Genomic DNA, 26975 nt, shown 5'->3' with positions numbered 1-26975 from the left:
TTTACCTGGTAGAAAATAAATACTCAGGATTCACTCAGTTAAGTTATAAAAAGCTTTAATGAAAATGATATTGCAGGTAATACAATCATACGCATATGGTTCAGAATGCCATCAAGACTCTCTCACCCTGACCACCAACACAGTCTTTCCAGGTCTGACCCTGGACCTCTCTCTGCCCTACTCTTTTATCCTCATCCAGGTTTCCTCCTTCCTCCTCTGTCACCACTAATCAGTTGGACATAAAACTGTGAGACTTTTTGTATCGTGACCTATCGCCGGAATCACTCTCGCTCCCTAGCTCCTCCCCTGGCCTTCGAGATTTGTCTGGTACTTTTAGATATTTATTAGGTACATTCTGTCCTGAATGTTTTTATCAGGAGCATTTTGCTCCAGTAATTCTGAAAATGTCTTATCTTACACATCCCAGACAAGAGGATAAAGCGAGGCCGTCCCAGACTACAGGACGTTTTATTCTAATACAATATATTTTCCTATAGGCTATGCATTCAGAGACCTGAGGAACTTACAATTGATCTGCAACTTTCCCTCACTGACTTGGGACCTGACTTTGACTTGTCGCTTACAAGTTGATAACAGTTCTGACTGTTTACCTGCTTACCTCACATAAGCACACACATTTCCAAATTAGCCTACATTACACAGGCAAATCCTAATAATCAACTGGTGTGATTGTAAGGAAAGTGAAAGAAAGATAAACTACTGACGTAATGACATAATGAATACATTAAATATCATGTCAGCAGCATCTGTAAATGTCACAAAACTAAATTTAGATTTAATTTCGGTATTATTTTACCTTCGTCGCAAGATATCTTACATATCCACATGAGAGTGAGAGAGTGAAGAAATTTGATTGGTTAAGAAAGAAATGACGTACCACAAATGTGCCCGCTTGCATCCCTCTCTCCTCTTTCTTCACTTCCTGCAGTGGCAGTGTTGTACTGCTGTCTGTTCGGCTGGTAAACATGGCTACTGCTGGAGCAGCTGGTGACGACCTGAGGAAAGAGCTCACATGTGCAATTTGTTTGGACTTCTTCAAAGACCCTGTTATACTGAAATGCGGGCACAATTTCTGTCGGTTTTGCATCTGCATGCACTGGGATGAAAATGGCGGAGACTACGGATATCAGTGCCCTCAATGCCGAGCGGTAAGTTAATACACGTTAACGTTATATGTATTTTACACCGCCCCCCGAAATTTGTTTCGTATACTTGTGAACGTATTACTTCGTGAAAGCGACTAAGAGTCGCTTGGTTGACGCTTAGTCTTAGCTACGCAGTGCATTTTTTTTGGCTAACGTTACCGTTGCTATGATGGCTGGCTAACGCTAAATTATTAGCAGGTAGTTAAGTTAGCTTGCAATAACAACTTAACTTTGTGTTTTAGATTTTTAATTCAGATTACGGGAATAGCGTTACGCACTGAATGAAATAATACTGACTTCGGTTACAAGTTACAAGCAGATATCTGCGTCTTTCTCATTTGCTTTCTTTGTTCTCTCAGGTATTCAACAAGAGGAGCGTCACTAAAAACTACCTGGTGCAGAACCTGGTAGCTAAACTGAACGATTTGGAGTGTCTGGGTTCTTGTCCTACACCCGCTCAACCCGTTAAAGTAGAAGGAAAGTGTGACCAACATGGAGAGGAGCTGAAATTGTACTGCCAGACTGATAAAAGGCCCATCTGTGTGGTCTGCAGGGAATCTAGAGCACACAGGTTGGTCGTGTTTGAACCTCATTTTTTTAAAGGGAAAATATTGACACACTGTATTAAGTTAGCTATTTATACAAGATATACCTCTTTTGCAAATGCATAACTGTCACTTTCTTAAAAATAAGCACAAGTTTGGTTGAAACAAATTAATTGTCACTGAGATTACATAGGTCAGGATGTCAGTTAAATGAATCCATACAAAGACGTATTAAACTCGATGCCCATGCAGAAGCGCCTAAACCCATGACATGCCATGTTTTAGCTGCATTTACATGCATTATTAACTGCAGATAGCCCTAGCATTTGACAGTAACACTGAAACTGTCTTTTATTTTTTTTATCAGATTAAAGTATTGATCTGGTAAAAACTGTGACTTGACTGTTGCCAGGTTTCTGAACATTTCAACAAGGTTTCCATTTAAATTCATACGTAACCATAAGAAACCCAATTGTTTTTTGTCATAGCATCCAGTATCAGGTTTCTACCTTTCACCTGCCAAAGCAATACTTTCCCTGTGTTGTCTTTACCCTGCTAATGCCTACACTTAAACCTTAATGAGAGAACTCAATCTTTTGTCATGTCTTTTTGTCCGTTCATAAGCCATCATTTTCCTGATAAAGATATACCAGAGTTTACTAGCAATTTACCATTCAGTTTTATTTTTTGCGCCATAAAACCATTGGAAACCTAATATGTCCCATCCAATTAGAAACGGCAACAGCAGGACATGTAGCTGTTGAACGTTTTGATAGGTTTGAATGTGTCTTTTCCACTTTTATAATAACACTGAAAACTTTATTGCACATCAGTGGGAGTGTTGTAGAAAATAAGGATTTGGGCAATTGTATACGTTAGCATCACAACTGTGGGTACAAATAGTACAGTACACCCAGAGAAGTCACTGCTGTCTTCAAAGAAAAAATATATCTACTCTGCATGGGTATATTAGGGGATATAAGGGAGAGAAAGAGTGCACCAAGAACAAAAAACTGTCATGGATGTTGCAAAGTAGATGGACTTTTTCACTACAGTGAATTTACTAATGTACCGAATATACATGAACATCAATATGTGCAAAGTTATGCCATTCAGATTTCTAACAGCCATATCATCTTCTGCCCTTGATGTCATGTCCTTCACACTATTTGCAACGTACCGACTCTTATCTTTATCAGCCGGCCTCTAAACTTCAACAAAATATCACTCCATTTTGTACTGTTAAACTGTTGTATTAAGCTTACAATTTAATGAATGACAAGTCCATGTTAATACCCAAATGGTCATTTGAAGTTAAAGTCCAACTGAAATGTATTAGTCTTTGTAAAGAGTGGTGAAGAATTGTTTTCTGTTTTGGTCTCGCGAAGCGTGTAACAGTTTAATGAGTAGTCAGAGCTAGTGTAAGTGTCATCAATTTGGCAATATTTTACACTGGAAATCCCACTAGTAACATTTTAAATGTCTTATTTTCCAAAATATTGTGGCTGCAGTTTACAGTGCCAATTACTGCCTTTAATTTTAAAGAGGGGAAAATACTTGAGACCCAAATGTTTTAACTTGGAGTGGATTTTTTAGCGAAGAAACATCCACCACTCTGTTTTTTCACAAGTTGCACCCTCTGTATTTATACAAACTCATTTGTATACCATTACCAACCCTCTTTTGCGTGTCATCATTGTGTGTGTGAGAAACAAGTCCTAAACTGCATTCCATTACAATCCTAGCCGACCCTTGTGGCTGTCTGTGATTGGGTGAAGAAAGTGGTAAAGATAACCAAAGATCAAAACTGTGGTGATATCTTCCAGAGCAGAGGACATTTGATTTCACTGCAGAAATTCACATGTACAATACATGGACTTCAGCAAACGTCGGGGCGGGGGAAATGGTTTTTAAGGGTGAATTAATAATTAAACGGGAAGCTTGGATTGTGTTTATGTGCACTTTTCAACATGAATGCAAGTAAAACAAATCTAAGGTTAGAGTTTCTATAGCATGCACCCACAGTTTGTGAAAATGCATCTGGGAATAGTACCCGCATAGCCTTTTTAAAGGTACCCTGTGGAGTTTTTGACCTCTACCAAAAAAGCTGCAAAGGAAATAAACTCGGAACACTTGTTTTACCTCAAGGATACAAGAAATGTGGTTTAGTAAGAAGCACTCAATGAAAACCTATCTTCTGTTTGTTTACAAGAAGACAGCGTACCGAAACAGGGCACCTGTGGTGTGACCAATTGCCCTGTAAACCACTTAACTGTCTGAGGGGTGCACTACAAAAAACAGTTGGACAGAGCTAGGCTTTCTTTGAATCATCTGGCTCAACACACGCCGCTTGAAGCCCCAGTCAGACAGAACTGCTACGAAGGGCCTTATCCACCTTTTTTTTTTGTTAACCCAGACAATTTCCCTCAGGCTCTAAACGCCTTCCTATAAAAATTACTAACTGTGAAAATTCCTTCCTCTCAAAGTTAAACGTTTCTAATGTGACATGTGCATATTCTGGGACTCTGTTCCATAATAAAGGATATGTGGAAGTCACTTTAGTTTTGGGCCAAATCAAAGTTAATTAATTTTATTCAATTTCAATGATAAATACCAATAGACTACTCATAATAAAATGTGTGTTATTGTCTGCAATACCAGTACTGGGGGGGGGAAGACAAAAGCAAATTTGTTAAGTATAAAAACATAATCCAAAGTGGAAACATTATGGGATGGTTTGGAATTATACATTTCATATGCAAGTAAAGGTACCCTACCTGCAATTGTAATGAATGCTTTTAGACCCTGCAAGGGCAAATGGCCAGAAAACACACAACTTTTACAACGCGTACAGCAAGTGTTGACTATAGATTGACACTATTTCCAAGGAGATTAATGAAAGGCATATTTCAATCCAAAACTAAACAACCTGCACCAGGTTAAACTTGCAGCATGAATTGCCACGGCTATCCAGCCAGATTAAAAGAGCCACCTTCAGAACATTGATAACTCTGGCTTTAGGCTCAGCATACCTTGCTAACCCACTAATCTTACTTCATAGTACATCCCTGTTAAGTATTTTTTTTGTTTGTTTCAGGCACCATGAGGTAGCACCAGTGCCCGAAGTTGTGAAGGACATGAAGGTAAGTCTAAATGTATGAATTTGCTAAGATAAATTCTCTTCTGTGTTTAAGTCTTCTTCTGTATATTTGGTCAAGGGTTTAGAGATTGAAATGCATTTTCCAAATGTCTTATTCACTAAATATATAATACTTTTTTTTTCTTTTTTTCTGTAATGTGATATTCATTATGTTGTGTTTTCCTGTGTGCATGTGTCTGGATATACACGTTTTGTTACAGATGGAGTTGAAACTGAGGCTAATGGAGCTTAACTGGCAGAAGTCTCAATGTGTAAAAGTTATAACTGCTGATGAGCGCACCAGAAATGAAGTGAGGGTATGGAATGGATGTTTCTTTTTAAGCATATTTTATTGCTGGTGAAATGTACACATGTATGTTTGGTTCAAATAGTCTTTATGAACATTTCTAGAAGGCATTGCACGGAAATGCTAAAGTTAACACTGAACATATCCACCATTGGCACTTCTCCTCACCCTCAAAACCTTTATCCTAATCCTCTGAACCTCTGTCTTCCAGTCGAAGAAACAGAGACTCAAGGAGAAGATTGAGGCGGATGTTGGTGCCTTAGTCCAATTCTTGCTAGATGAGAGAGACTCCCTGCTTGAGAGCCTGGATGCGGAGGAAGTGGCCTCCATGGCCGTCATAGACGAGAACTTGAAGATTGTGGAGACAGAAGTGGCAGCTGTGGACAAAGCTATTGCTGATATCCACAGCCACATCAGTGGGAAAACTAGCTTTGAGGTGAGTCACATCAGCTGTCTGATTCACCAAGGAGATTTATTTTACACTCAAATCACCATACTTCTACAAGGGTTTCACTGTAGAGATTGATTTCTCTCAGAGATAAACAGTTACTGTTTGTGTTATGAACCATAGGTTAATAAACATGTTTGAACTACACGTTAAAACCAGACTTTCCAAAAGCAAAACTCTCTGCAACCATAAGAATGATATCAAGTGTTCAAATATGTTTTTGTTCTTCCAACAGAGTCTTGCTGAGACATTCCATGAGTAAGTTATTTGATAGAATATAAAAACACCAATATATTTTAATAAATCAACCTTTGCATGATCAAATTTTATCCATTTTTCTTCCACAGATACATCCATTGCAAGCCATTCACATCTCTGGACACGGTTAATTGTCCCACTGAATTTACACACTTCTCAGGGCCCTTCCAGCTTATCATGTGGAAGAAGATGATGCACGTGCTGCATACCAGTGAGTTTTACTCTACAAACGGAAGCATGCTCTGAACAAAGTGTTGAATTGTAAGGTCTAAGACTGGCAGAATACAAAAATTATACAAAAGTTTTTTTATCTTAAGTACATTTATTTTGGAAGTCATGGTGGCAACAATGGTTAATAGTGTCTCATCACAGCAGGACACTTTGGCTTCAGACCTGCCGGCTAGCTAAGGTTTCCTGTTGAGTTCTTCCCTCGTCGCGGTCCAAAGACATGCAGTGTAATTGGCGACTCTAGATTGGCGTGAGTTGTTGTCTATATGTGCCAGCCATGTGATCGTCTGGTGACTTGTCCAGGGTGTCTCCCACCTCTGGCCTAATGTCAGCTGGGATGGGCTCTATGCCCCTTGCTAAGAACAAGTGTGCATAGAAAATGGGTTTATTAATTTATTGTGCTCTCAAAACTACTATTGATTATGGTGCTGTAAGGAAATAAGTGTTCACTGTTCTTTTGTGAGCAGAGACAAAGTTGAATGAAGTTGCATCCAATGGATTTTTTGTCATGTTTTAATAAGATAATATTTCTGCTCATATATTTGCATGCCCTTTGCCTTTTGACCCGATACAGCTTTTTGCTTTGTACTGAATCATTGCAATAGAAGCAACCTAATGTTGTCTGGTCAGCCTACTTTCACTGCAACAATGAACTATTATTTTTTTCTCCTTTTTCCCTAAATGTACGGCCTGTTTCAGCCTAATCTAAGAGCAATGTGAACTTACTCTGCCCCTTCTTTCTGTGTAGTGCCTCAGAACCTCACCTTAGACCCGGACACGGCTCACCCAAACCTGCTTATCTCAGACTTTGACACCAAAGTGGAGGAGGGCCGTGTTCGTAACCAGGAACCAGATATGCCAGCCCGCTTCACCAGGTTCTGTGGTGTCCTTGCCACAGCCCAGTATGCCAGTGGACAGCACTACTGGGAAGTGGATGTGAAGGACAAAGGTGTGTGGTACCTGGGAGTCACCACTGAGTGCAGCAATAGGAAGGGCTTCGTCAGCCTCACTCCCTCCGCAGGGTACTGGAGCCTGTCTCTGCAGGACCGGCTTTATGCCAACGGAGAGGACGGGCGCATCCCTGTCGCCGACTACTGGAACTCTCCCCGGGTCGGTGTGTACCTGGACTATGACAATGGGCGCCTTAGTTTCTATGACGCTGTCACAATGAAGAGATTGTACATGTTTGACACGTGCTTTGAAGAGCCTGTCTATCCTTTCTTCAGCCCAGGAAAGAATGATCCGGGCAGCAGGTTGCAGATATGCCACTATTATTGAGAGAGCTGCTAGAAGTTTTTAAATCTAAAGGGTTAACTCTGTAAGGCAGTGTATTCAGATTTGCAAGGTTTTCTCTCACAGATCAATCCTGAGTGACACGGTGATGTTGACCCTTGGCGCAATGTACGGTATGCATTTGAGCGGTTACTTGGTTGTTGGTCTTACTGATGTTAGAAAATAAGAATTACACTGAGAAGAATTACCAGGTGTCTACCAGGTGAATTTGGTGTCTTACAACCTAGACACACACTGTAGGCTCATACCCTTACTACTGTGGCTGGGGGGGTTAGGGAAGTGTGTTCTCTAAATCAGTCTGTTGGGATGCAGATGCTCTCATTGATTAGAGCAGCTCTTCTCCTTATAACAACCACTATGCCATACTAGTGTACATGTACTCACAGGGGCAAATTATTTGCCATGCAGAGTCAGTGCTGTTGCCTTGTTGGGTAGACCTTAAAGGAAATATGACATCATGGTCACATTGATAGTTGTTGACCATTAAGATCCCCTCATTCATTTTAGACTGAAGAACAGTCTGTTCAGTGCTGGTAGATTTCAGAATTATTTGGGAGCTGAAATTCCAGTACAAGGTCAGTTTCAGTCAGACAATGATTAGACTTTCACAAAGGAATGGCTCGGGTTGCATGTTTTGTTGACGTTAGTACAGATATTTGATCATAAAATAACACTTTTTTATATTAAATTCTGTACAATTACCTTTTTGAAATTGCAAATCCCTCTGTATATTGCGCCGAGTCACATTTTGCACCTTTTTTTTAATGAATTTTTTTCAGTCTGCCTAAAAACTGAGCAGGTAAAAGACAAAGCAACCATCTTCATATATATTCTACAAGAATTGAGCTTAACAGCTTAATGCCCTCATGTAGTCTCTTGACGGGTGAACCTGTAGATGCGTTTTACTTTAAAGACATTTCATCAAGAGCCTGCTGGACTTGACTGAAATCTAAAGCTATGGAATGCGGAATGACAGTTTTATTACAGTTTCATGTTTTTTGTTTGCATTTACACATTCACCAAGAATTTCCTTTTATTATATTCCTTTTAAATAGCTGTCTTTTATATTTTTAATTGCTAGTTGTTAAGTTTGTCCTGGTGCTGCCAATTGGTTCTGTCATTTTTAAGTCCATTATCCAACTCTGTTCAGTGGGCTTTGTTTTTCATCTGGACATTCATAAACCTAGATTTTAAACATTTGATTATTTGACACTGGTCATTCCTCCAGACAATTTTAAACCGCTCCTTTTTAAGTTATGTTTACACGTCTAAGGTGTTAGGACTGCATAACTTTGTACTTTTTAGCTTTGAGTATTTGCTGGTACATGGTTTGTCTAAGATGCTATACCTCATTTAATAGCTATACATTGCATTGCTGAGTTTTGTCCATGTATTCAGCTTTGCAGTGTTTGAGCTGTGTCCTGAGTGTCACAAATAATCTCTGTAGTCCCTGTTTGTTGCCCTTTCACCTGCTATAAATCTGCTTAGTGTTTCTCAGACTTAACAAGAATAAAACAGGACAAATGATTGTTTTATTTTCCTTTTTTTTAAAGCCTCTATTATCCACTTGTGTACCCTAGTAGCTCAGTGTCATTATTACCTTCGTTAAATGTGGCAGCCATTCCGGACAACTTGGTATCCATGGCAAAGCATTATCACGAGCAACATTTGTAATGGCCGTTTGTGTGACCTCATGCAACAGATTTGGATTCAGTCTTTTATGACTCATTTGGGTTACAGGCGAGTCTCTAAAGATAGATAATGGTCTTCCAATGAAGACGCCAATACAAGACTTTTGCCGTAATAATATATTTTAAATATTTGTGGGAAATGCGCAAAATAGTATCTTTCAAACAAGACCGTTTTTATAAAGAAAATGAAGGGCTAATGATTGCATAACTACCAAAGATAAGATTACATGTAGACTCATCTTTTGAGTTTTTTGGAGTAAGTGATTCAGTCAAGTTGTTATTACTTTTTCCAATTTCTACAGCATGAAACGGATCATACTTGACATTTTGATCAAATAGCCACTTAGCGAAAGGGCATTTAAAAAAAAAAGGCCTGTCAGGATATGACTATTCTACTTCAAGATAAAAACGTGAATAAGTTATGCCAAAAAGCAGCATTGAACATCCACCTCATTTCAGAAACAATATGTCATAACCCTTGTACAAAACATAACTGCACTGTTTAACAAAACGGACCATTTGCACAGTAGTTCATAGTGTATTTCTTTATTTACAATCAGACCTTTGCCATAATTACATAAATGTAGGGATTACTTCTTGCAAGACTGGTCTCTTGTAGTACACTGCAGGCTAGTGGCTACACAAGATGGTTTAACTGTTTCATATGTGCTTCCTTTATTTCACACGAACGTTAAGTGGGACAGTCACAGGTGAGAGAAACAAAGAAGCAGCACATGGGTCTGATTTATGAAAAGTCCAATTTTTCCATTAAATGGGAAATGCTGTTGGAAAGATAATGGATTATAGATCAATTATCAGAGATAGCTTATCCATAAAACAGGTGAAAAACCTGGTGTTAGCTGGTCAACAACAACCAAGCAAATGAATACTAGAAAACCCATGATAAAGGACCTTGGTGACAACAAGAACGTGATTGTAATATACAGTGCACTTTTGAATTATGTTAACTTATAACTATACACAGAGGCATATATTACTCTTACAAACAATATAACTCTTATATTTGTATTTTGTGCAATGTTCAACAACAACTTACAATGATGTGTTTTGGCAAAAGGACCGTTTGATGGATGTGAGCTCTGGGAAGAGGCTAAAGAGGGAATGGCTTTCAGGTTACAAGGCCTATGTACGAATATGTTTGGCAAAGAGGAGACCGTTCAAATTCACCAATTAGAAAAATAAATCGTAGAACAAATTATGTAGAAAAGAAATTAAGTCATTTTGAAAAAAAAAAAAAAGCACAGCAAATAATGTGTATACAACTTTGTTCCATTGATGTTTGCAAGTTATTTATTTGGCTACTACTTGGCAAGACCTACTGTATTAGTATATTAATGCTTCAGAGTTGACTCATTAAGTGCTGTAATAAGTAGGCTATATAGTGAAAGAACATGGATACCAAATCCATACAGTATGTACACCTAACTATGCATACCCCATGTACAATTACATTAGGTACACAAGTGCAAGAACTTTTGGGGTCAGATTTAAGAAGTCTGTTTTGGTTTAAAGAAGAAGACTAGCTAGATGTTTTGTTCAAAGACCTTGTTATTTTATGAACTGTCGTGCTCCTTGCTGCTCGTCTTTGGCTACCAAAAGAAAAGAAAAGAAAAATATATATCTGTGTAGGGATCTTGTTAGAGTGATAAGGTGCAAAATGAGAATGCGAAACATGTTCTTTTAAACATCACATTCCTGTCTACATGTGTTCTGTTGTTTTTACTGATGAGGAATTGAAGGCAGTGACAACAGGGACATTTTTTGGAGCACACAGACATGAAACAGTGTTCAAGGAAAGGCCTGAGCATTGTTATTCCAATTACAAAGCATCATCAAGAAAACGGTTGTAAACTTTTGCTTCCGTGTCTTGCTTATTTTCCTGGTTGCCGGGAGTATAGCCCAGCTGCATTGCCCCCCAAAAAATGCAGTGTATCACCAACTTCAATCTGGCAGCCTGGCTACTGGTGAGGTCACACTTATGAGACATACAGCTGCAACACCTTGTTCCACCTAAACCCAGACCAAGACCATGAGAGATCATATATGGAACTATTTAATTACAAGTTGTTTTATTCCTCAGTTGCATTTTATTTTTTTATTTTTTAACCTTTATTTCACCAGGATAGTCTCTTGAAATTTCTTTTTTATCAGAGAGGAAATTAATATCACTTCTGCAATACATTTTGGGATTACTAGCTTATTTTGTCTTTATAACATATTCTAATTAGACTTGAATTTGGGTAGTTTTTCATGCAAAAAACATGTCTTTGTCTTTAGTTCTGAATAGTAGATATTCTAAAGTATGTACACACAAAATGAAAATGGAAAAATGTGTGGAAACTGGGGTCACTGGGAAATGTGCAGGCACGTTGCAGCTCTATGTCCGCAAGCAGTAAGCGTTTCCCTCAGCCTACTGCAGATATCTGTAAACCTTAAAGCAGTGGTTCCCAGAGTCGGCAACAGCAACATGTCCATCTGAGGTGAGGGCGAGGCCCTGGGGGCCGTACAGAGGGTCCGCTGAGGTGTTAATGTAAGATAAGAAGGAGCCTGTGCTGTCAAACACCTAAAATAGAAAAACACAAAAGTTAAAGTTGTCAGTGTTAGCATTACCAAAATACTCAAGATGTTATTTAGCTTTTAATATAAAAGGTTATCCTTTTACCATAGCATTTTATGACTTAATGTAACTTAAATATGACACCTTTTTAGTTGCTAAAAAACTAAACTATTTTGCAATCAAATCTCAAAGTTGTCAAGTTGATATAGCCATCTAAATATAGCCTGCGTAGTCTCACCTGTATTCTGCTGTTACCCCAGTCCGCTACGATGATGTTTCCGTTGGCGTCCACAGCCACGCCAGTGGGAGCATTGAACTGGCCATTGCCTTCACCATGAGAACCAAACTTAAACAAAAACTCTCCATCTGCACTGTACACCTGGAGCAGGAAGTCAGCAAAACACACACATTTTGTAACACGAGTGAGTAAGTACACACAAAGTACTTTTATAAATATTATCATACATGCATGTTATCTCTATATCGGACAAACTATGCCTTTACCTTTACGGAGTGATTGTGAAAATCAGTCACAATAATTTCATTCTTGTTGTTCACGGCAACAAAGTGTGGACCTGGATACGGGGAGAGAGAGAGAGAGAGAGGCAGGTTAATGTGGAATTTGCTGTACTTGGAATTTAAACTTATCCCTGTAGTTTGCACCATTCCATTTACTATCAGAATTTAAACCCACATTTTAGCTGCAAGACCTAGATGAATCAGATTTTTTTTCTGATTTGAAGGCAAAGTTTTCATGCATTAAATGCTTTAACAAGATTCAAAAGTTTTTCCTGTGTTTTTCATTGTATTTAACTCTAAATGAGATTATATAGAAAGGCTTAAGGCTATTATATCATGGGTAGCTATTCATATGAATCAAAAGCTATTGGTTGAGTTACCCACTAATAAGCTCTGCAGCCCCCAACACTGATTGTCTTGTAGCAAACAGGGAACACCAGTTAGTTTAATAGCAGTGGGTCAGCATTGAAGATCATTGACACTAATCTTTTCATATCCATTGACACAAAAAAAACAATGCACATGACAAAAAGTTTGTTATTGTAATAGTAAGAGATTATTACAATTGCATGTACTTGTTTATGGGTTATTATTGTACAGCACAGCTTCCATTTGTCAACAATGTGATTTCTCATGGGGGCGGACACATGATCAGGGAGTCGGGTTAGACAGAGGGCACTGCACTGTGGGATTAAGGTTGCAGCAAGGCCACACTTAGTACTTACTGAAAACTGAGCCAGATTTATTAAAGTTTGGGCCAAGTTTTTCTGGATTGAAAAACAGGAGGAAGAACAGAAAGAAAGCAAAATAGGAAGTCAGAGATAAAGCATAAGCAAAGAAGAAAAATAGAGTGGGGTGGTCCACACAGTTTGTAGGGGAAGCAGGGGGTCTTTGCACCGCCTGGGACTTCGCCTACAAGTATATGTACACGGGCTTACATTTTTAAACAGAATGTATGTCTTGGTCTATATTCAGACATATAATGAGAACACAGAGGTACATTATTAATTTGCTCGAACTGGCAGTAAAGGTCTCAACAAAACTACATATATTGATTATTGTTTTTTCCTCACTAGTTGTATTGACTATTTATTTTTTTCAAAATAATACACATAGTATCCATGTGGTATTTTGTGTTGTAAATATAATTTGATAAATATTATGATGGATTTCCTTTAAAAGCTTGTAGAAACTACTGCCTCGCTGACAGCGTTAGTCTTTGGGAGCTGAGTTCAAAAGTGGTCTTTTGTTACATAATGAGGCCTCCGTCTCACCAGCAAACTGTCTGTCAGAGGTCCCTCTGCCTCCAAATTTAGTCACCAACTTCCCATTGGATTGAAAGATGAAGACACAGCAGGCCTTGTTGTCCACTGTGATGATGTGTCCATTCTTATCGACAGCAACACCCTTAGGACCCATAAGCCGGCCTGCGCCGATCTTATTCTGTGAGAGAGGAAGACAAAGGATTTTAGGAGGGAAAGAAAAACGTTTAAATTGTTTTTCAATAAGGAAACAAATGAACCTTAAGTTAGGCACGCTGTATCTTCAGTAATGTTGTCAGGCGCACTGAGAAAATAAACTATGAGATCTCACCTTAAACTTCCCATCAGAGGAGAAGATGCTGACCCATCGATTGTCATAGTCTGCTACCACAATGTCCCCGTTCATGTCCACAGTGACACCAGTTGGTCTCTGCAGTTGCCCCGGAGACCGACCTCTGACCCCAAAACGCATCTTGAACTGGCCATCATTGGAGAATACCTGTAATCAGTCCCTTTTGAGTGAATTGTGTCATGGTCACAGTACTACAATAGTAAAAGGCATACATTGTTGCACTTACATGCATTTTCCTCTCTGAGTCAGTCTCACCTGTATACACTGGTTGTTGCTGTCAGCCACCACCACTCTGCCGCTACAAGAGGCTGAGATTCCTTGCAGATTTGTGAACTCCCCTTTTTCTCTACCTCGGGAACCTGACAAATGATTAATAACACACTCAATGCACCAAATTTTCCCATTTAACTTTTTCACAACAACATTTGTTTTCTACGTTTCATCTTCTGATAAAATACTGTACTGTATGCAGTGTTTTTTTTCTGCATGTCATCTTGTCTATCATGTCAAGCAAGTTCATTCTCATTCTGTGGTCTACTGGAATGAGTTAAACAGAAGCCGCTTAGAGGGGAGGATGTCAATATAAAAACATGTTGCAATGGCTTAGAAATGAGTTTGCAGTGATGATAAGTCCAATGTCTACATGGTGTTTGGTTTGGCACCTACAGTGTGTGACTTTCTCTCCTGGATGGGTCATCTGTCTTACCCACTCTGTAGATGAGCTCATCCTCGATGGGGTTCTCCTTTTTCTTGGTGGTGCTGTACATGCTGGAAGGCCGTCGCACTGCTTTCTGCCGTATGTGGCCCCCTGTCCCGCTGGGAGACTTCACCCTCCTCTTTACGTCATCTGGAGATTGTGGCACATCTGAGGGCTTGATGGCCCGCAGGCGGAACGGGCTACCACGTAACGGTTGGCCATACATCAACAGAGAGAAAGTGTACTCTCCCTCAGTGCGTAACGTGTAGCCCACCTCATACGTCCCATTCTTATTGTCCGTTATCTCCGTCTCCGCAACCCGGCTCCTGTCAGCAGATGTGATCTCCGCTTTTAAAACAGCATTTCCTGTCCGCACCAACTCCCCATCCTGCAGAGAGAGGTCCTTGATTCAATGTCAGAACAAAAGAAAATCTATTGTTCAAGCAATGGTTGCAGCCTCCAAGGCAGCACTTTCCACAGACACATCGCAACCAGATTTGTTTTCGATAATAATAATAATCCCTGTTAACTGGCCATCATAACGTAAACGACTTCTTGCAAGAGAAAAACAGAAAAAGCATGACATCTGGAATTCAAATAAAAAACTAAATTGAATTATGTGACTTAAGCAAACAGATATGTTGGTCAACCGATTCAAGTAACGATAAAATGTAAAAGCTGCTATGCTTTCACTCTGCACGTGTAGAAAATGGCAGTTGGGCTAAAAAATAAAGACAGTACTTTGTCTTTTGTTGTCACAGTAATTGTTTGCATCTGGCCAGTTGTTGCGTGGCGGAGGCCCTCTCCTGTGGCGACGGAGGTGTGAGCCACCGCAGATGTGGTGAGGAGAACTCCCAGGTTCTGGATGGAGCGCCGCAGACCTTCAGTTTCCACCTGAAGCAAACAGCACACAAGATTTAAATACTTTTCACTGAAGAATCCCTAACTGCTAGAAGAAATTACATTTTCATTGTTGGTGGCCACAAGCCACGGGCTAGTAAAACATTAAGGCTTTGTGAGTTTCTTATGGAATAGAAACTGTCAAAATAGTTTGTTCTGAAGTAATTGTTTCCTTACAGAGATCAATCTTAGATAAAGGGAGAAAGGATTTAAATGTATACATATGAAAAACAAACCTCACATTTTAAATTGAGATTGTGTCAACATGCCAAAACCTCCCACAACCTTTTTTCAGTGGAAAAAATAAATAGGTCGGTAGAGAAAACGGTGTAATGTGGTAATGTCAGTCAGATCACCGTAATGAATATAAAAGAGCGGACAGTTTATATCAGAATAAACAATACCTGACAATCCAGGTGTGCATTCTGATGTGGTCTCTCTGGGAAGTCATGTCTTGCCAGCGCTGTTACCCGCTCACTCATCTGCTTCTGAACTAGCAGCACCTGTACTTACAAAAGATACACATATTGCATTTGGTCTTTTTTGTGTATCTTACAAATGCAGTAGGTAGGACTTATAAAACTAAATTTCTATCGTACTTGCTGAACTCACCCTATGTTCAAGTAGAACTACATAAAGCAGGTTATTAAAAAAAAAATCCTTGTATGTCCAGAAGACAAAAATCTTCTGGCACCACCTACAGCCTGTGGAAAAATCCACCACTCCCGCTTCAGATCCTCCAATCAATGATTGTTTGTGTGTGTGTGTGTGTGTGTGTGTGTGTGTGTGTGTGTGTGTGTGCTCAGGCACACAAAGACAGAGATTCATTCTCCCCCGTGGGGGGAATGGTTTAGGAGACCTTTTGGGTTTTAGCAGAGGGGGCAAGGACTAAGAAGTTGTCAATGTTCAAATTATTTGGCTAAATCCTGGATCTTCCCAAACCTTTCTACAGCATGAAATGCAAAACTCACATCCTGCCACACGACTGCAGCACAGTTACTTCCCATGTGAGTTGTAACCTGTTTGTTAGCCTGCTTTTACAAATTACAATCTGCCAGCTCACCTCAGTAGCACTCCCATGGCTAAGAGCCTGCTCAGTAAAGCTGCAACTGCTCTGGATGTGTTCCTTCCCCTGGAGAAGAGATGAAAGCTGGGCCTGCAGGACCTGAACCCGGGTACATGGAAGATAAGGAAAAACGGGAAATAAAAGAGTAAGAAAAATAGGAAGAGTGAAAACAAAGTATGTTGACAGTAATGTGAGAGATGTAGCAAATCATGCTCAACTTATTTTGTAAAATGCCTGTGTGTGTTTGTGCTTTCAACAATGAGCATGCAAAGATGCGAGTGCACCTTGGTGAGTGCATGGACTATGTATGTATGGGAATGTCTGAAACCTAACTAACCTTCTGCTTTGTGCTGCATATGTTCTCCAGGTCTGTGATGAGGGCCGTCTTGCGCTGATGCAGCGCCCGCTCCAGCTCTTCAAAAGTACTGGTAATCTCTGCCACCGCCTTGTTCTTCCCTTCATTCAGCTGGCGGGAGATCTCACTCACCAGCTCAATGGATGTTGTTAGCTGTGGGAGCCTGCCAGATGTCACAATGTGATTTTGAAAAAAATTAAAATAAACAAATATCTGAAGAAGAACTAGCTATACAACCACAAAAGCTGAACCATTCTTTCATGAAAATGCCACTTTACCCAGTAGGCTACCGTGTTTTGACATTCCAAGCACAGCATGGCATAGGTGAACTTTGATGGCAGATGCCAAACCTGGGCCACATGCTTAAAGCACCTAAAGTGAAGGAAATATTCTGAAAGCTTTATCAAGCCCTAACCTGCTTAGTATGGCATCCAGCTGTGTCTTCAGCGCGGCCTTGTGCTGTTCCACAACGTCCCGCAGAGGAACAGTCACGTGCTCTCGGTGCTCACCCTCCGTACAGTCCAGACACATGGCTGTCTCACACGACTCGCAGTAGAACTCCATCACCTGCAGAGGGAGACAAACTGAGTATAAAAAGAAAACTCACTATTGCTGGGCTTTGCATTAAGTAAATCATATAGGATTCAGTTTCTTTTGCATTTATAATTGCTAAAACAAACGAGTTTGAGGTTGAGAAGAATGTAGCAAGAATGTTTTTTTTTGTATAGAAAATGGGAATTTGCAATTTGCATAGCTCGTTGAGTAGACCAAATGTTCAATGTGCATTTCTCTTTTAAATGTTGTAACCCTGTGATTGTTGTGTGTCTCTGTTGAAAGTGTCCAAAATGAATATGTCCTTGGGGAGACTAATAAAGATATTTTGACTTTGAGCAATTTCGATGAGGTGATCACAAAAGGGAATCCCCACCTTTCCGTCATGGTTCGGGCAGCAGAGGGGCTTCCCTGCAGCTGCAGCACTAACTGACTCAAGGACACTGCAGGCCTCCGGCCGTGAGCACTCGGGGTCCCGTTGAAGGACCTGGATAAAAACATTTTAAACTTCATCAGCAACTTTTCAATCGTTTGGAAACACTTTTATTCACTGTTGTGGGATTTGTTCTTTTCTTTATCAGTAAGTAAGGGGTGTTTTCCCCCTTATTTGGCAATGGACAATTAAGAGGTGACAGAAAACAGGCTACTTCCACTTCTAAAAACAACCCCTCCCACATACTTTCACCTACAGATGTCACTGAAACTTAAAAACTAGTTTAGCTATTTAAAAAAAAGTTCAGCTTTTTCATATATTACATATTTCTCCTCTTCTCACGTCATGCTCACATGTCATTCTGTGACTTTTTTCGACATACTTCTATGGCTTGTTTCATCACTTTTTTCAACATGTTATACCATGGCTTTTTTTCGACATACTATACTATGGCTTTTTTATCACTTTTTTCGACATACTACACTATTACCTTTTTTTCACACATCATGATGGGTGGATAGGAGGTAGAATGGATGTCCCATAACATCAAGGCCACGTGTCCAAGTGTTCCACACTATATCTATACTATGGCTATTTTCAACGTACTATTTTTTAAAATATTATACTATTTCTTTTTTAATCACTTTTTTCATATACTATACTATGACTTTAGTGGCTGGGAGGTAGAATGGTTGTTTTGTAATCTCAAGGTCAGTGGATCAAACCCAGGCACTTCTGGCCACATGTCAAAGAGTCTCTCACTATGGCTTTTTCAACATACTATACTTTATCACTTTTGTGTCTAATCACGTTTTTGACATACTATACTATAGCTTTTTAAACACTTTTTTGGACATACTAAACTATGTCTATACTATGGCTAATTGGGCCACATGTTTAAGTGTCTCTCACTATGTGTATACTGTGATTATTTTAACATACCAAACTATAGGTTTTTAATCACTTTTTCAAAAAATACTGTACTATGGCTTTTTCATGACTTTTTCCAAAATACTGTACTTGGTCTTTTTTGAACATACTATACTATGGCTTTTTATCACTTTTTTCAACATACTATACTGTTACCTTTTTTCTTTTTTTTTTGTCTCCCACACTATGTTTATAATATGTATTTTTTCAACGTACTATGCTAAAGCTTTTGAATCAATATGATATAATATACTGAAGCTTTTTAATCACTTTTTTGATATTGATTTTTTATATATGGCTTTTTTCAATATATTATACTAAGGTTTTTTGCATCACTTTTTTCAACACACTGTAGTGTGACTTTTATGTCTGAAAAAAGGTTATAGTATAGGATGTTAAAAAAAACATCCTATACTATAACCTTTTTTCCCGTATACCATAATGGGAGACTGGGAGGTAGAATGGTTGTCCCATAACCTCACAGCAAGTAGATCAATCTCAGAGTCTTCTGGCCAGATGTCAAAGTGTCCCACACTATGTTTATAATATGTATTTGTTCAACATACTATACTAAAGCTTTTTAATCACTTTTTCAACATACTATACTATGTTTTTTGTATCACTTTTTTAAACATACTATGATATTACCTTTTCCCATATATCATACCGGGTGGCTGGGAGGTAATGGTCCCAGACTCTTCTGGCCACATGTCAGAGTGTATAGGCCACCCTATAGTGTTTTTTAACTTACTATGCCATGACCTTTTTAATCACTTTTGTCGACGTGATATAGTATGATTTTTTTGACATACTGTACTATGTTTTCTTCCATCACTTTTTTTAACATACTACACTATTACCTTTTTCAAACACATCATACGGGGAGACTGGGAGGCAGAATGGTTGTCCCATAACCTTAAGGCCCGGGGATCAATCCAAGACTCTTCTGACCAGATGTAAAAGTCTCCCACACTATGTTTATACTATGTATTTTTTCAACATACTATGCTAAGGTGTTTTTCAACATAGTATTCTATGGCTTTTTTATCACTTTTTTTGAAATACTATACTATGCCTTTTTTAATCACTTTTGTCAACGTACTATACTATGACTTTTTTATTGCTTTTTTTTACATACTTCTATGGCTTTTTTGATCACTTCTGGCCACATGTCTAAGTCTTCCTCACTATATCTATACTATCTATACTTTATTTTGACATACTATACTGTGATTGTTTTAAACATAATTTCTTTGGAAGGACAGTGGCCCAGTGGTTAACACCGTTCCAACAGGCAACTAGAAAGTAGTCCCTGCAGACTCTGACCCAGGTTTGATTGCCAGCTTGGTCAGTGCATTTTTAGGATGTTCTTTTCCACATAAAATACTTTAACGTTTCAACAAACTATACAATGACCCTTTTCACGTTTTTTTGGTCATTAAATACCTTGAAACCTTTTTGGCATACAGCACTATGACTTTTTAATGTTTACTTTTCAAAGTAGTATTCCTTGACTGTTTTATCATGGCACAGTGCCTGAGTCGTTAGCAATGTTACAACAAGCAACCAGCAAGTAGTCAGTGTAACTCTGACCCAGGTTCAATTCCCACTCTGGGCAAGCCCTTTTTTATAAAGTTTTTTTTTGACATTCAATATTATGACTTTTGTATGACTTTTTTTGCCATACTTTGCTATACTATGACTAATTAATTACTTTTTTCAACATACTATACTATTACAATTTTCAACATACAATACTATGACTTTTTTACTTTACTTTGGCACACTACACTATGACTTGTTTTAACATAATATACTGTAACATTTTAAGATTTTTTTGCATGCATTTGCATTTTTTTATAATCTTTGGATTGTTGTTAAACTTATAATAAATGTCATCTGCGTTTTGTCTTTTGTTCATGTCCCACACTTTTTGGCAAACACATATGTATCCGACTTGAATTTGAAAAGAGAATAAGAGTCAAACCTCCATTAGATTAGTGATGAAGAAGTTGTTCTGTAGAGCACCCACTCCTTTCTCTGGCAGGATGGACGTCTGACGACACACTGGACACGAGAGCGTAAGAGACTCTGGGGGAATGTAGTTCTGGAGACAACTGGAGGGAGGGAGTCAACAAATTAAGAAAAGAATGAGCAAGAATTAGAACATAACACCTAACTCATTGATTCTTCACAATCATTCTGAGTATAATTATACGTAAAAATTAATTTACTAATAAAGCAGAGATAGAAGGAGAGGAGGAACACACTAGAAAGACAGAAGTCACTTTTTAAATAAGTGAGAGACAGTGCTTAAATAGTGCTGCTGTCACACCAAATTGGGGATAAGTGTAACTCGGAGTCGATTCACAGAACCCAAAGCCTCAAGAGAAGCCACACACTTCCTCTTTTAGTAAGAAAATCTCTGGCAAATCAATCAGCCTAACAGAGACACTGAGAGATAAAAAACGAAAGGGAAAATAGATTTTTATGTTTTTGTTCCTGCTTTTGCATGTTTGTTTTTGTGTGAGTGTGTGTGTGTGTGTGTGTGTGTGTGTGTGTGTGTGTGTGTGTGTGTTTTGGATTCTGGCCTCATCCTGGCAGCAGCCACACATCTATTCCACCGGCCCCTGAAGGATGAGGATGTTGTGCAGGTTGATATGCCCTTAGGAGGCAATCTATTTAACATTAGACAACCTTTGAGCCAAAACCTAACCCTCAGCCAGCAATCTTTAGTTGCAATTTACAGATTAAACCACGCTCCTGGCCTGCAGCCCGGCCGTTATCCAGCATGTGATGTACAGTTGTTTTTCTTCAGCTTTTATTATCACTTAATTGGCAGTTGATGCTGCAAGAAATCTAAGAGTTGAGGATAACTCTGTTGTACTCCAGGATGTCTGGCAGCTGCTCGGGCTGCATGCTAACATCATTCTGTTCAAACCAGACTGGCTCGTATCAACCAAGCCGTGGTAAAATGCAGTTGTTAGCTTTTGAGAACAACGGAGAGCTTTAACAAAAGTCTATCTACCGCTATGTCAACACCACTGTAATGCTCTGTAGACTGGATAGATGACGGTTGCTTTGTCAGACATACGTATAACCAGCTGGGACCACAACAGTTATGGGGTGAAAATATCTGTTTTAGCACTTGTGTCACACTCATCTATGCTAATTAATATCCAGTTGCAATCATAAGTAGGAGGACAAGTAGCCAAATGCCTCAATTGTAGATAGATGTTGCACATCCAATGGAAAAGTCATGATTCTGATCTCTGAATAACGAGCACATAACTTGGATAATCACATAAAGCGTAAAAAGGGGAGCAGAATTAAACCATAAAGACTAGGCCCTGCATGTTTGCCAGCTTAGCCCTAAAACCCCTTAAACTACATCAACCCATCCAGTATTAAAACATCTGTCTGGCAACATCATGTATAGCTCCAGACAAAATGTCTGTTCACCTCAGCAGGGCTCCAGATCACATGCCATCCAGTTAAACCGTGGATTAAACTTGCCCTGGGGTGGGCAACTGTCCCTCACACTGCCTAGAAAAAGGATTTGTTCCGTATTCTGTGTGGCTATTCAAAACTATTCCACAAATATTTGTTATCATAGGTTTATATATTGAAAGATAATCCCAGTTATCCTGCGTAAATAACAAAATACCCCCTCTTCCATCTTCCCACCCTGACCCAAAACAGGCTTTTCTAATAGCCTCCTCTGCTTGGCACAAAAAAGACCCAATAAGTATCACCTGAGGGGGTATCATTTTTCTGAGGAACTGTCGATTAAGGAATTGTAATTGAGTCTCACAACAATGAGCGTTTTCTCAGACGTTTCCAGTCCCTGATGCTGAGGAAGGCACTCTTCCCCATGGAGTCAGTGAGTGCTGTGAGCGGTTTAATGGTGGCCAGGGATTTGCAATAGATGAGGTACCACAATTAGGAGACATGTAAATATGACAAGAATTCTTCAGTTATAGAATGGGAGGGTAAGTACTGGTGGGGTAAAAGCTAGTGTTGTAGCATCTTCTTGCATGGCCAGCAAAAGCTACATGTGGTGTAAGCAGAGACTGGGTTTGTGTCAGGTTTAGCCTGAGGGAAGTGTAGGTAATTAGGACTGTTGCCAGTTGTCAGTGAAACACAAGGCACAAATGTTAGTTACCTTTCACAGAAGGTGTGCAGACAGGGCAGGACCTTGGGGTTCCTGTAATGATCCAGACAGATGCTGCAGACCAGAAACTGCTTGTCTATCTGACGCACCACAGGGCTGGTGCTCCCAGCCTCACGCTTTTCCATGGCAGAGGAAATTTAAAGCCACGGACGATGACAGTAGTTAACCTGCAGAGAAAAAAGACAAAAACATGAACATTTGCCTACATTGCCTATAAAAGCTTTTCTAGACAGCGCCACTTTCAGGGTTGCTAATGATCAGCAAACTTAGCAAAGGATGTACCAGGAACCAAAGTTAACAAAGCTGCTTAATTCCTTGATTAGTAGAAACACATTTCCATTGTTATGGTGTTATTTCTAGGTCAATACCAGACAAAAGCCAGCTGAAAGAGAACTGTGTGAAACATGCACCAGTCCTGACAGCAGCAGATGTCGAACCAGTAAGGCCATGATGTACCTAGCTTTTGATTAACATATCAGATAACGCCAAAACAGGAACATAACAGGAAATTAGATATTTTGTAACTAAACAATAAGTGCAGTCTGTGGTTAAAGATGAACCTTTTATTATGAGACTTTTATTACAAATACAAAACACTACAGCCACACATGTAACCCAAAAGATACTACAAATACACACAACAACTGAAAACAGAATTTGCTGAGTAGGCATGGGCTGATATTAGTTTCTGATTATAAAAATTATCACGGTATTGTGGTGGTGCAATTACAGCTTTAAAACGTTTTTTTTTTTTGTTTTTTTTATGTAAAAAAACAACAACAATTTCCTCCATTGAACCCACTGCACACTGGCAGGGAGAGGGATTACTAAACTGCAGTTTCTCTCCTTGACCACTTATAAAAAAAGATCATACCTTAGGAATGGTATGAGAGAAAATTGTAGCGGTTTTGAAACCGTTACTTTTTCAAACCGCGATTTACCTTGAAACCTTAACCGGCCCATGGCCAGGGCCCAGTAGTGTCTATGTCTGTCTATATTTACAAGTCACGGTAAGGTCTCACTACTGCTAAACTTTGTTTTGGGTCATACTGTAATCTACCACTACCATAGTCACTCTAGATAAAACCCTATGCTTTATACCATTCACAATGAAATATGAATGTAATCAAATAAAAACAACAGATTTACAGTAATTGAAGAGAATGTTAATGTCCTTCACATGTGTTGGCCTGTTAACAAATTAGTGGCGTGTTTCTATTCAGTTGTTGTGTGTATTAAAGGACCTTCCTATCAATTTTGTGTGACAGCACTGTATTTGTATTTTGGTGGCTAGGCACCATTTTGCTTAAATTTAAAAAATATCTGCCTAGCAACACAAACTAGTGCTGTCTCCAACTTGGCCCAATTTTCACATTCATCAGTGCATGCCCCAACACATATGGCATAATAATTATATTGGTATGTTAAAGCTGCTACTGCATGGGGTGGGAATCATCATGATACTTATGCCACTATACAATATTATTGAAACTTTAAACATATTGCAATATTCTGCAACATATTGCAATTCATAACCTTTTTCCATCTTCTATTATTTCAAAATTTCAAATGATGATGTCAAAAGGAAAATTTGTCAACATCTGTTTTATCTAAAAAGAGACATTTCCCTGTTTGTTCATATCACTTCAATTTTATTTCTGCAAAATGGTATTGTCAAGCATAAAAACTGACCAACACATATATATTTGGATTGATGCCTGTCGCTGGTGCATTGGTACAGTATTGCCACTGAAAATATCGCAATAATATGCTGCATGTTTTTTCCCCCCACCCCTTCTACTGCAGCATGTTCTCATTAATATGCACCTAGATTGTAAATGAAATGGTAAAATCAGGTGTGGAAAAATTGGAATAAATTTATTATATTTTTCTGAATGATTATAAGTACACACGCCATTTACAATATAGGAGGCCAGGACAACATGTATTTCTTAGAAAAAGGTTCACCTGACTTGACCTTTGACTTAAAATTACCACCTTTGACTCGGGATACCACTTCCTCTCTGTGTTGCTAACTGGCTCCAGTCGTCCTGCCACATTTTTTAGTGGGTCAACATGAGTAATGTTAATGTATCAGACACAGTGTCTCAGCAGGTGTCTTAAATAAACATCATCCCTGGCCTTAAGACATACAATAGTTATGGACATAACACAGTCAATGACAGGGACACACACACGCAAAGAAATACACAAAATATACACTGGTAACCATCATGTCCCCACCAGAGTATTCCCTATCTGTTACTGCTGGATCTAATACAGCACTCAATCCCCCATGTACCATCCTGTCTCATTGTCAGTTGTTGAGGATAAAGGTCACTTCTTAAGCTGTCAACCATGAGAACAACATGTCCCGTCCAAACTCTAGGTTAGGTACAGGCAGGGTGTTGGATGGAAATGATTATTGGTAAGTAGCTTATGTTTTGTCTAACTCTAAATATGCATTGTTCTCTATAAACCCTTTGTTTTAAACTGACACTTCAAGAGTATCCAGTTGCCTCAGTTTGATTCTGAGAAAACAAACTCTTTCAATAGAACACAGAACTAAAGAGGGATCAACCACAGGATGTACTATGTACTTCAGTGCCGTTCTCACACTTATCTGTCATTCTCTTTTCTGTGCTAGAACATACTGATAGTAATTTAATGACGTCTCTCTAAATTTAGATACATGTATTAGTGGATGGGCTTTGAAGCAATGACTGTGAAACTAAAATAAAACCAGGGGTCTTAGGACTTCTGGAGAGTGAAGTGGCTGGTTTACTGTTGGTTTTTCTGTATATAACACAGTTGGGTAGACCAAAGCAAAGGAGGAATCTGGAGTCTAATAAATCCCAAATGATAATTCTGTCTCAAAACATTTGGATGAAAAATGTAACACAAATGCTAAATCAATGCTAAATCTGTAGAGAATGTAAAACCTTAGTTTCCTTTGAATTTAGAGTTTAGTGAATGCATTTAAAAGGCACGGTCCTTTAACAAAGCTCTTGTGCGGCCCAGTTTTACTGTAAAGGTGGAGGTTGGGGGTGTGGGCTTGACCAACTGTCACTTTGCTTGTTTAAAAGCCATGATGTCTCTCTCTTTCTCATTGGTGGGCCAAAGTTTCTGGGCGGGCAAAGCAGAGAAAGAGGAGATAAACTTACCCCCTATGACCTCATAAGGAGCAAAATTCCAGATCGGCCCATCTGAGCTTTCATTTTCTCAAAAGGCAGAACAGGATACCCAGGGCTCGGTTTACACCTATTGCTATTTCTACTCACTGGGAGACCATAGGCAGGCTGGGGGAACTGGTTAATGTTTTTTTTAAATGCCAGCTTTAACTCACAGGTCTTGGAAGTAAAACAAAAAACTTAGTGAAGACATGCATATTTAAGGCTTTGTAGTTACTGGCAGCAGGGCTGGATAAAGCCACGCCCAGGCAGGACTTCAGGAAGCTTAAAAATGATGCATGAGAGGACACATCCTGCTGAGAGATCATTCTTCTGGCCATTATACTGTATGTGCAGTTAAAACAGCAGTAATGTTGCTGGTGGCCTTAGCCTGACTAATTCCTCAGATTTTCAGGATTTGTACATGTGTAACTAAGTGTGTACATGTGTGTGTGTGTGTGTGTGTGACAACAAAGACCCGCAGAGTTAACACACAGTGAGTCTATTCACTGCTAGATTTATTGAATACAAAGGTATTCTTTCTTGTTCAGCACTGAAACCTCTGCTGTTGCTTTACTGTACAACAGAATCCTCCCACAGCTCATGTGTATCTCTTATAACACACAAATGTAAATAAAATGTGGGGGGGGGGGGGCAAGACAGGAAATTTAACGTCTTCTTTCAAGTTCATCAAGAGGACAGGAAAAGGGAAAGAGAGACAGACAGTTTTGAAGCAAAGAATATAGAGACAGAGAATAATGTCACGCACCTGTGCAGCACCAATGAAAATGTGCTGACAGCTTGGACGAACATACAAACTCACACACTCCTCTCTGGTAGTAGCTGAGCTGATGGTAAAATTTACACATTCATGTAGATGAGGACGAACACACAGAGTTGAAACAATAAAAA

General features: G+C 39.2%; 2 protein-coding genes across 6 annotated transcripts in view; one reads left to right on the top strand and one right to left on the bottom strand.

The window, feature by feature from the left end:
* Positions 1–902: 902 nt before the first annotated feature.
* Positions 903–8914, top strand: trim47 (tripartite motif containing 47). The gene is made up of 8 exons (XM_034890285.1): positions 903–1169; positions 1526–1737; positions 4809–4854; positions 5072–5167; positions 5369–5593; positions 5841–5863; positions 5953–6074; positions 6840–8914. The coding sequence occupies exons 1-8, from the start codon at positions 987–989 to the stop codon at positions 7367–7369; spliced, it is 1437 nt and encodes a 478-aa protein (XP_034746176.1). The 5' UTR covers positions 903–986; the 3' UTR covers positions 7370–8914.
* Positions 8915–11243: 2329 nt separating this feature from the next.
* trim3b (tripartite motif containing 3b) overlaps positions 11244–26975 on the bottom strand; it is a 29399-nt gene continuing 13667 nt past the window's right edge. For 4 of the 5 annotated variants that reach the window (XM_034889977.1, XM_034889976.1, XM_034889975.1 and 1 more), the window contains exons 2-17: positions 22885–23060; positions 20707–20836; positions 17733–17843; positions 17220–17371; positions 16787–16967; positions 16447–16548; positions 15788–15886; positions 15225–15377; positions 14493–14871; positions 14042–14145; positions 13766–13933; positions 13447–13615; positions 12898–12939; positions 12158–12228; positions 11892–12032; positions 11244–11659 (exon numbers count right to left, since the gene is read on the bottom strand). In XM_034889977.1, the coding sequence (XP_034745868.1) occupies positions 11507–11659; positions 11892–12032; positions 12158–12228; positions 12898–12939; positions 13447–13615; positions 13766–13933; positions 14042–14145; positions 14493–14871; positions 15225–15377; positions 15788–15886; positions 16447–16548; positions 16787–16967; positions 17220–17371; positions 17733–17843; positions 20707–20836; positions 22885–23018 (2289 nt within the window). In that variant the 5' untranslated portion in view covers positions 23019–23060 and the 3' untranslated portion in view covers positions 11244–11506. The remainder of the gene's footprint in view (positions 11660–11891; positions 12033–12157; positions 12229–12897; positions 12940–13446; positions 13616–13765; positions 13934–14041; positions 14146–14492; positions 14872–15224; positions 15378–15787; positions 15887–16446; positions 16549–16786; positions 16968–17219; positions 17372–17732; positions 17844–20706; positions 20837–22884; positions 23061–26975) is intronic. The other variant, XM_034889979.1, reaches the window with a different exon arrangement.

The sequence above is a fragment of the Etheostoma cragini genome, chromosome 13 (assembly GCF_013103735.1).
Source record: "Etheostoma cragini isolate CJK2018 chromosome 13, CSU_Ecrag_1.0, whole genome shotgun sequence".
Taxonomy (NCBI): Eukaryota; Metazoa; Chordata; class Actinopteri; order Perciformes; family Percidae; genus Etheostoma; species Etheostoma cragini.
The sequence above is the reverse complement of the archived record's forward strand: the minus strand, read 5'-3'. Positions and strand labels throughout refer to the sequence as shown.

Excerpts from the sequence above, each read along its gene's own strand:
- trim47 (XM_034890285.1), top strand. The coding sequence starts at position 987 with ATGGCTACTGCTGGAGCAGCTGGTGACGACCTGAGGAAAGAGCTCACA. Across the intron at positions 1,738-4,808 it reads AGGGAATCTAGAGCACACAG|GCACCATGAGGTAGCACCAG; the intron begins GTTGGTCGTGTT and ends TGTTTGTTTCAG. Across the intron at positions 6,075-6,839 it reads GATGCACGTGCTGCATACCA|TGCCTCAGAACCTCACCTTA; the intron begins GTGAGTTTTACT and ends CTTTCTGTGTAG.